Raw genomic sequence first — 11,056 nt, forward strand, 5'->3', positions numbered from 1 at the left:
TAATAAGGGCAGCTGTATTCGAAATGTTACTGTTTTCAAGCTCTTCTTCGTAACTAACAAGATTCTCCATATCTGGGCTCTCCAATGGAATTTGATGTTTGGAAATTATACAAACGATATGAATAGCACAGCACACATTTACGATTTGTGTAACTTTTTCTGGTAAATAGTGTAGCCCTCTCGAGCCAATTATACATCGAAATCGGTTTTTCAAAACACCGAAATATCTCTCAATTACATTACGAGCTTTCGAGTGCTTTGTGTTGTAAATTGTTGAATTTCATCGGCTGCGCTTCTGAATGGCGTCATCAAGTATGGCTGCAAGGGGTAACCAGAATCACCTACAAAAATTTTAATTGTCAGTAATAGTGTTCGTGCCANCGTGCCCATATGGCAACTCTGTTTTGCTTTGTTATTCCAATGGAATAAGGGAAAATGGAATGTAAATAGTAGAAAAGGAAAATGTCATTAGTTAATATTCGCTTTTTATCTATCGTTGTAACCCGCTGTATAATTGAATAAACCGCTTTTAAAATCTAATATAATCCGCTTTTATATCACCCGCTTTCGTGTAAACTGCATTTATTTGCGTACAATCGGACTTTTGTAATAATACGCTTTTTCGCTTTTGTACGCAACATCTGGTCCTTCGTCCGGGATCGCGTTGATTAATTTGGGTCGAAATACGGTCCTTAAATACGTTGTAACAAGCTTGTTTTGGCTGAAGAACATTTAAAACCAAGAGCAAAAACGCTTATAAATTGATTTCCACGCTCTCGCTTGCATAAGTGCGATTTTAAGCGCAAATTTCGTAACAACATTTACACGTGTGTGACATAACCCCAATTGTATACATCACGCCATGTCCAAAGTGAAGGTGCGTGATTCTGCATTAAACGCAATCAAACGATATGTTGTAATCAGCAAAAATGATGCGTTGGCATTAGACAAAGAAGCAGTAGAAACGTATCTTCAGCTTCTCGAGGAGCAGTGGGTCAGATTCGCTGACGCTCAACAAGAAGTAGAGTTGTTGTGCGGCGAAGAAAGTGCGCCGGTTGAAGAGCAATCACGCACGCAGGCAGAAGAGTGGTACATCACAGCGAAGGCGAATTTTAAACGCCTCATCGGAAGCCCTGAGCAACCGCGCCCTTCCACATCAACAGGTTTCATGTCCTCGCCAGTTCAACTGCCCAAGTTACAGCTGCCGACTTTCAGTGGAGACCCTACAAATTGGTTAGCCTTTTTCGACGCGTTCCAGTCGCTCGTACACACGAACGCGAGTTTGTCTGCTAGTCAAAAATTGCATTATTTGCGCAATTGTCTTCAAGGTGAGGCGCTCCAACTTGTAAGCAGTCTACAGATTTGTGATGGCAACTACAATGCTGCGTGGGATCTACTCACCACGCGTTACAAGGTTTTGCGTGTCATGGTTGATGGTCACTTCAAAGCAATTTTTGCAATTGAAAAGGCATCTCGAGATACTGGTAAGGCCATTAAGCAAGTTTTAAACGCTACCATGCAACACGTTGGCTCGCTACGTGCTTTAGGTCGGCCTGTGGAGTTTTGGGACGATTGGCTTGTCCACCTTACCGTTTCGAAGTTGGCTTACGAAACCCGGAAACAATGGGAGCTGTCATTGGTGAGGGATGTTTTACCTACTTTTGAAGAGTTGGTCGAGTTTTTGGAAACACGTGCGCGTTCGCTAGAGATGGTACCGACGAGTGGTGCGCTGTCAACCTCAGCGCAAGGAGCGCGCCAGCTCAGCAAAACTGCGGCGAAGACTACAACAAACGTGCTCCATGCGATTGGTGAGCAACACACCTCCTCATCCAACCTGGTTGATGCAGGAGCCAGTTCACCCTCATGTTTCCATTGCAACGCCAAACACAAAATTTACGCCTGCCCAACTTTCCGTAAATTAAATGCTGCTGCCCGGTTTGCATTGGTCAAGAAACATAATGTTTGTCTCAACTGTCTGAGCAAAGGCCACTTTCAAGCAAAATGTCGCAGTTTATCAACTTGTAACATATGCCGTCGTCGTCATCATACATTACTACACGGCTGCCGCGAAGATGACACGACCAGCGATGAGCTGAATGTACACGCTTCTCCGTTTGTAAAGCAGCAAGGCAATCTACTTGTGCAACAATCGACTACGTCATCTACAATCGATGACTCTACTACGGCGCGTATACATAATGCTAGCTCGGATGTACCGCATTCTGGTTGCGTAGCATCTCACGTCGCTGAAGCTGACAAGGCCATTTTATTGGCAACCGCAGAAATATATTTGCAAGATCATGCAGGGCGATGGCAACCTGCTCGGGTGTTGTTTGACAACGGCTCACATGCATCCTTCGTGACAGAGGCCTGTATTCAACGCCTCCGTCTACAAAGGAAACCTTCGGCAGCTCATGTCACAGGTATTGGTTCAACAGATGGCGGTAAAGTTAAGGGTGAGACTATTCTTTCACTTGCGCCCCGATCTCTTGACCAGCATTTCACAATCAACTCGCTTATTTTATCGAAGATTACAAACGATCTTCCCAGCGTTTGTGTACAGATGTCGTCTTGGCCGCACTTACGAAATCTCGCTCTTGCTGATCAGCATTACGCCAAACCTGGTCCTATTGATGTGTTAATAGGGATGGATGAGATGGATAAATTCCTGTTAACCGGTCTCTGCAAAGGGCCACCTGACACACCCATGGCGCAAAACACAGTTTTCGGTTGGGTACTTTTCGGAAAGGCCATGCGTTCATCCAGCCCAAGTGCGGGAGTTTTATCCCTGCACTGTGATGTGCAACTCATCCGAATGGTGAGTAAGTTTTGGGAGCTCGAAGAGTTTCCCCCCAAGCGATACTTAACTGTCGAAGAGGAGGCTTGTGAAGGGCATTTTCGCAAGCATTGTCGCCGCGCTGAAGACGGGCGTTACATCGTACGCCTACCGTTAAAGGAATCCGTGCCTTTAGGTGAGTCGAGAAACATATCCGTAAGAAGTCTGCTAAGAATGGAAAAACGTTTCGCTGTTGATGAGGAGCTACGCCGTCAATACGCAGAATTTATGCAGGAGCTTTTAAATATGGGCCACATGGAGCTCGTAGGCAACGCTCAACCGCATAAAAGTTACTACATGCCACACCACGCTGTAGTAAAGAACACCAGCTCCACCACTAAACTGAGAGTGGTGTTCAACGCCTCATGTAAAACCACATCCGGTTTCTCGCTCAACGATGCACTAATGATAGGCCCGCAATTACAAGAGGATCTGTTTTCTATAATGGTGCGGTTCCGGACTCATCGTTACGCAATAATGGCCGATGTCGAAAAAATGTATCGACAGGTATACGTGGCAGAACAAGATGTGGACTACCAACGCATAGTTTGGCGTGACGACCCAACCGAACCTATCCGGGACTATCGCATGCTTCGTGTAACCTACGGCGTCGCCGCAGCTTCCCACTTGGCCGTACGATCTCTGCACCAATCCGCTTTGGATGCCATCGAAACGCACAAAGAAGCAACTGTTGTCATCATGCGCGACTTCTACATGGATGATCTTCTCACAGGCTCATTTTCTGTCGACAACCTTATGAAGCTACGAAATGACGTTACCATAGTTCTGTCTAACGCTGGCTTCGAATTACGGAAGTGGGCTACAAATTGCGACGAGCTTAGGGAGAAAATACCGCATGCGTCAAAGCAAATTTCACATCTGTTAGCTGACGGCGATGAAGTACGCACCCTAGGAATCATTTGGAACACAAGCGACGATTGTTTATCGATTGCAGTGAATTTGACCCCACTGCCTGCAATTCTCACGAAAAGAGTTTTTCTCTCAGATTCGAGTAAAGTTTTCGACCCACTCGGGCTAATCGCGCCGTGCACTATACTCTCGAAAATTTGGCTCCAGCGAATCTGGCGAGCGGACGTTGATTGGGATGAACCGGTGCCCGCCGATGTCGCTGAAGAGTGGCTCTCTCACCGTCAGCAACTACCTAAACTCACGGCTCTTAAGCTAAATCGTTGGATTGGTACCAGTGAAATCGTCGAGCATGCTGAATACCACGTTTTCACGGATGCATCTCAACGTGCCTACGCTGCGGTACTCTACTGCCGCACGCAACTACCCGATGGAACTTTTAAGGTCGTTCCAGTCGCCGCGCGCGCGAAGGTCGCACCTTTAAAAAGTACTACTCTCCCACGTCTGGAATTGTGCGCAGCGCATTTAGGCGCCAAGCTTGTCAAGCAGGTTCAGTTGAGTTTCGGTTGCAATATGAAAAATTTATACGCGTGGACCGACTCAACTATAACGCTAGCTTGGTTACAGAGTCACCCAAGTCGATGGTCAGTCTTCGTTGCGAATCGCGTAGCCGCAGTACAAGAAGTTCTAGCTCCTGAGTGCTGGAGACACGTCCGCTCAGAGCACAATCCAGCTGACTGCGCGTCTAGAGGCTTGGCTCCGTCGAATCTACTCGCCCATTATCTTTGGTGGCAAGGGCCAAGTTGGTTAGCTGAAAATGACGATCAGTGGCAGCATCAAGCAACAGAAGATTTGGAGTTGCTGACAAGGCGTAACTCGAACATAAGTTCCGAATTACGAGCGACCAAATCCGCATCACACCTCACCCAAACTGCAGAAGATTGGGAACTATTGTCAAGGTATCATTCGTATATTAAACTCAAGAGAATTACGGCCTATGCTCTACGTTTCGTCAACAACTTAAGAACAACTAGCAGTCAACGCAGTACTGGCGCCCTCACCAGCAGTGAAATTCTCCACGCTGAAAATGCACTGGTAAAGTATATCCAAACTAACGCTTTTCCAAAGGAAATTACTTGTTGCAGGTTAACCAAACAAATACCATTACGAAGTCGTCTAATCCGCCTTCAACCATTTTTGGATGTTGATGGCATTCTCCGTGTTGGCGGACGAATAAAACGAGCTTCTGTCTCCACCGACGTCAAGCACCCGATAATCTTACCGAAGAACTCGTCGCTGGCGAAACTCATAATATCCGATATTCACCGCAGTACGCTCCACGCCGGCCCGCAAATCATGCAAACAGTTCTACAACGTCGCTTTTGGGTTCTGGGTTCTCGTAATCTTGTTCGCGCAATCTACCACAAATGTGTAAAATGTAAACGCATTAACCGCCGACCGTTGGGTCAAGTAATGTCGGATCTACCAAGCAGCCGCCTTACGAGTTCTCGATGTTTTCTGCACAGCGCCGTCGACTTTGCGGGACCCTATTTTATAAAGTTTTCACGAGGCAGAGGAGCCAAATCATGCAAGGCGTATATATGCAGTTTCATATGCATGAGTACTGGTGCAATGCACCTCGAGCTCGTTGGAGATCTCTCTTCACCTGCGTTTGTCGCCGCTCTCTCTAGATTTGTAAACAGAAGAGGTTATTGTCAGCATGTATACTCGGACAACGGCACTAATTTCGTTGGTGCCGAAAGAGAGTTATACGCCGCCTACCGCCGTTGCATGAGAGATGAAAAGCTTACCTCGTATTTGGCGAACATGCAAATAACATGGCACTTTAATCCGCCAAGCGCACCACATATGGGTGGTTATTGGGAGGCAGGGGTGAAGCGAGTAAAATACCACTTAAAGCGTGCTCTCGGTAGCTCTTTATTAACATACGAAGAACTTGCTACGCTTTTAACGGAGGTGGAAGCTTGTGTCAACTCGCGACCGCTCTATTGGCACTCTGCTAGTGCTGATGATTTGGAAATCCTCACTCCTGGTCATTTCTTGATTGGTGAGCCAATCAAGGCGCTGCCTGAACCTGACACCGAAAATTTCTCAGGGACCTTACATCAACGATGGCAAGCCATTAGTGCAATGCGGCAACATTTTTGGTCACGTTGGCGAAACGAATATGTCGTCAACCTACAACAACGAGTTAAATGGTTTCGCCCCTCCTCGAACCTGAAAGAAGATGACGTTGTTATCATTCACGATTCGAATAGCCCACCCACTAAATGGCGACTTGGGCGTGTAACTCAGTGTCATCCGGGTGCGGATGGACTGGTACGCGTAGTAAAGCTGAAGACGGCGGACGGAGAATTGGTGCGGCCTATTGCGAAACTGACGCTTTTGCCAACGCAAAATGATATATTTACTTTGTAATATTTGTACGATCTTGATGGATACTTATGCAATTTTGAAACTTGAATTTAATTTCGAACTTATCCCAGTCGTTCAAGGCGGCCGGTATGTTCGTGCCCATATGGCAACTCTATTTTGCTTTGTTATTCCAATGGAATAAGGGAAAATGGAATGTAAATAGTAGAAAAGGAAAATGTCATTAGTTAATATTCGCTTTTTATCTATCGTTGTAACCCGCTGTATAATTGAATAAACCGCATTTAAAATCGAATATAATCTGCTTTTATATCACCCGCTTTCGTGTAAACTGCATTTATTTGCGTACAATCGGACTTTTGTAATAATACGCTTTTTCGCTTTTGTACGCAACAAATAGTTTTATAGCCTTTTTAAGTTTTAAAACTTACCGAGTAGCCATGTGTTGGTTTTTCCATTGTTATAATCAGATTTTAGCTCCTGTTCTGCGTGACTCACATTCCAAACAAATGAATCATGATTCGCCCCTGGATGCCTAGCGTCAACAAATGTGATTACCATGTTGTGATCGCATATCTGTAAGGAAACTGAGTTTGTGTATATATATACACAATCATTAACCTACCGCCATTACATTAAGACTGTAAAAACCCTTGCGGTTGAGGTATAAATGGTGGTTGTCACTTCCTGGCGACTTAATACCACACTTCGTATCCATCAACACAACCAATAACCCCAGGTATTCTGTATTTCGCATTTTCCTCATCGATGTTTCTCCTAAAATTCACCCATTTCTGGCAAAAATGGTCCTCAAAAATATTTAGGCATTCCCTGATCACGTTGGCTGCAGTTGACTGCCCCATCGACGAAATATTTTCGTTACCAACAGATTTTTGGTAACTGCCGGTGGCGAGAAATCTTAAAAAAGTCGCGAGTTTTAGCTGGTGCGATAAGTGGGTGCTTCTATGTGATGGAGCCATGTGCTCTTTTAATTCATTTAATATGTATTGGAATATTTCTTTATTGATTCGGAAATTTGCAACAAATCTAGAAAAGAATACATTGTAGCATACAAAAATTATTTGCTAATCTTGAACTTACTCAGTCGCAGGTAGTTCCATTACATTGGTGTGGTCTCGCAATCTCCTCCTCTGTATCCGCCTTTCCCTTTCTTCGGATTCCTCGGCGTCCATTAGCGCTATAGCAGCATACATTTTTAAAAATCAATTTTCCTTATATTTCGTTCCGCAACACAACCAAAACACTTTTAAGCAAAACCAAAATGTAAACAATTCCGATGTTGCCCATTTAAAATAAAAAGCATTGAAATAAGCTGAAGATATTAGAAATCTAAGAAAAACCCTTTGGAAGTACATCAAAATTTCATCCGGCAACATCATACAACGTAACCGAGACGATTGCAACGTAATCGACGTAAAGACAAGACGAAGACGAACGACAGAGTTACAAAATTGCAATCCGTGACGATATCGCCTACAGACGAATCGTTCGTGCGGCCTATCGCTCGAGATACATAATAAGGCTGGAAATCTTTTTTAAGTATTGAGTACCGAATATTGGCTACCGAAAATTTAGCACATCACTAGCTGTTTCACAAATTCTGGGCACGAAATGTGGTTTTTTGCGTTCCCGTACTTCTGGATTATGTTCCATTTTTGAGAGCAAACTTTTCGCTTATTCTCTAATTACCGGATCCGGTCCGGATTGTTAGGGAAAGAACCTATTGCTAGTTTTTTCTTATACTATCAAAAATATCCATAGTTTAGTAGGACCATCGATCATCTCTACCAAATATTTTCAGCCCAATTCTGAATATTCCCGAGGATTTAATTTCTCGCGGATTTCACTTTTCTCGAGAATAAAATCCTCCTATTCAAAACTGCCAGAAAATTTGGGAGCAGGAAATTCGAACTTTCGAAGAGCTGTTTGACAGATATTTTGACAGCTCAACTCCCGCCATTTAATTTGCGTGTTTTACACATAAAAGTGTGTGTTCACATAAAAGAGTATTTCAGATTAAAGCTGTTAATAAATTAGTGCGCGGAAATTTCAAATCTGTGTTTTAAATTAAAGCTCAATCTTTTAACTACACGGATAAGTTGAAAGATTTTAATTTAGATCACGCGTTTTCTTGTAATAACCCGAAATAAGCGGGCAAATAGGATAAGAGTACCCTTTGCTAAGTCCAGTTGCCACTGTGAATTTTAGAAGCCAATTTATTAATAAACTAGTGCTCCGGAAATTTAAGTATTAGTGCTAAATTAAAATTTAGTCTTTTAACTACACATGTGAGTTGAAATATTTTGATTTCAATCGCGCGTTTTCAAGTAATTAACCAAAATAAGTGTGCAAATACAAAAAAAAAATACCTTTGTTAGGTCCAGTTGCCACTGTGAATTTTGGAAGCCGCATTATTAATAAACTAGTGCTCCGGAAATTTAGTGCTATTTTGCTAATTTGGTATTTTAACTACACATGTGAGTTGAAACATATTGATTTCAATCGCGGGTTTTCATGTAATAAACCAAAATAAACTAGCTTCCATTAGGCTTATTAAGATTTCTACCTGTTTCTTATTTGTTGTCTTGGACCTAAAATGAAAGGTTTAAACGTTTTATTACACCAAATTTCCTTTAAATTGTAATTACTTACATTTTTGTATCAGTTCCCTTTTAATATACCGGTGAAAATTCTCCCAGAATAACGAAATCAATTCTCCTCCTTTTTGACATTCGCAATACCTACTTTTTCCCCGAAATACATTTTCCCTTCTTCGAAGATCGTTTAGAATAGGAGAATAGGGAAAAGAGCAAAAATCCTCAGGGAATTTTTATTCATGATAGGAGGAAAGAGAAATTAGGAAAAATTCCTAGGGAGTTGCTATTCAGAATTGGGCTGTTTGAAATTATCAAAGCGTGGGTAAGTAGTTTTTTACAAGAAACTATATTAAATTCTAAATGAAGTGATGTTTTCATACATAGGCTTATTGTAAATTATTTGAATGACGGTTCCACCTTTGTTGTGAAATGGAAACCGATGAAACTAACCCTGCAGGTATGTGCGCTTGATTTATGTTTGTTTGTGCTATTATTTCAATTTTTTGTTGCACAGAAGCGCCAACTACAAGTATAAAAAGGCCCAGAAAATCAAACTCAGAAGTTTGGACGCATTTTAAGCTAAGTCCAAATAGGAAGCTTGCTAAATGTTTGAAATGCCACAAGTCGTACAAAACGAGAGGAAATACGTCCATTCTTTTAGATCACTTAAAGCGCTCTCACGCTTTCCTTGTTGAGCCCAAGAAAACTATGGCCACGGTGAAGCAGTATTTTCACAAAAGTGGCGCTTATGATAGAAACTCGAAGCGTAAATTAGAATTGGACTCAGCTTTGGTTGTTGTTGTTGTTGTAGCGGCTAAAACAACCCCGCCCAGATCGGTTGATATCTCAGTCGTTGTCGTCGAGTTCCACTAACGGCAGCCCCAAGAAGCGTGCAGCCTCTATGGGGTCGGTCCACAGGGACGACGCCGTTAGGGTTGTGGGGTTTTCCGGGCATGCGAAGAGATGTTTCGAGTCGTGAGGGGTCTCTTCGCATGCCGGACATTCATTCGGCACATCCGCATTTAGCCTACTCAGGTAGGAGTTTAGCCTGCTGCAGTAGCCATAGCGAAGTTGGGCTATAGTTGTTCTGGTCTCCCGAGCCAGATGGAGCTCCGTGTGCCTGGAACGGAATTCACAGGTCTACAGTCTACATAACTCGAGACTGCGTCCCTGTGAATGCCGTTCAGGGCCTGTCTGTAAGCTGATGGGTCCAGAGGCTGCTTAATGAACCTCTGGACTTTGTCCGTCAGTTCATATAGATGCCTCCTGACGTGCCTTGGCGAGGGTTCCTCTGCAAGCAGCTGTCTATTTGGGTGGCCACATCTGTGGCTCCCAACCAGAAACTGCTTGCAGAGCATCGTGTTGTGCTCCCTAATTGGGAGAATTTTCGCCTCATAGTGGAGGTGGTGTTCTGGTGGCATCAGGAGGCTTCCGGTCGCTGTCCTAAGTGCTGTGTTTTGTACTGTCTGTGGCTTCATCCACTGCGTCCTACTAGCCCCCGGCGACCACACTGGTGCTGCGTAGTTTAAAACCGGCCAGCCTATTGCCTTGTATGTTGCCAGCAACGTTTCTTTGTCTTTGCCCCAATACTGCCGGCTAGCGACTTGAGGACCTTGTTGCGGCTCTGTACTTTATTGACAATAGCGGTTGCGTGCGCAGAGAAGGAGAGCAGGCTTTCGAATGTTACTCCGAGTATTTTGGGATTATTCACCGTCGGAATTGGTGTGTCATCGACGTGAATTCCCAGCGGTAGCCTGACCTCCTTCGTCCAGGTTGTGAACAGGGTCGCAGAGGATTTCGTAGGGGAGAGGGCTAGACACTTTGCAGTGAAGAAGCGAGAAAGTTCGGAGAGATACCCGTTTACTTTCGAACACAGGTCATCAATTCCATTCCCAGTCGCCATGATCGAGCAATCGTCGGCGTAAGAGACAATCGAGACTCCCTCTGGTGGTTGAGGGAGCTTTGAAATGTAAAAGTTAAACAGTAGCGGGGAAAGCACACCACCCTGTTTTATTTTTCTAAGTTTGCTCGATTTGTCTCTAAACATTACCGACGAGTGGCGACCACTCAGATAATTTGCCGACCACCGTTTGAGCCTCTGTGGGAGAGAGGAAGCCTCTATATCTTCTAGTAGCGTGGAATTTCTGACCGTGTCAAAAGCCTTTGACAGGTCCGACGCTACTAGAATCGTTCTCTCACAGGGATGTTTACGGTCAAGGCCACGAGTTATCTGAGTGTTTATGGCGTTAAGTGTTGTTGTTGTACTGTGCACTTTACGGAAACCATGCTGATGCTTCGCTGGGGTCAAGTGGTTTGTGAAATACGGGAGCAGCAAGGCCTC

General features: G+C 44.1%; 1 protein-coding gene across 1 annotated transcript; it reads left to right on the forward strand.

Moving 5' to 3' along the window:
* Window positions 1-862: 862 nt before the first annotated feature.
* On the forward strand, window positions 863-4,296 carry LOC108360198 (uncharacterized). The gene is made up of 2 exons (XM_017612387.1): window positions 863-4,174; window positions 4,224-4,296. The coding sequence occupies exons 1-2, from the start codon at window positions 863-865 to the stop codon at window positions 4,230-4,232; spliced, it is 3,321 nt and encodes a 1,106-aa protein (XP_017467876.1). The 3' UTR covers window positions 4,233-4,296.
* The last annotated feature ends 6,760 nt before the right edge of the window (window positions 4,297-11,056 follow it).

The sequence above is a fragment of the Rhagoletis zephyria genome, unplaced genomic scaffold (genome assembly GCF_001687245.7).
Source record: "Rhagoletis zephyria isolate East Lansing unplaced genomic scaffold, Rhagoletis_zephyria_1.1 Rzeph_scaffold_00535, whole genome shotgun sequence".
Classification (NCBI taxonomy): Eukaryota; Metazoa; Arthropoda; class Insecta; order Diptera; family Tephritidae; genus Rhagoletis; species Rhagoletis zephyria.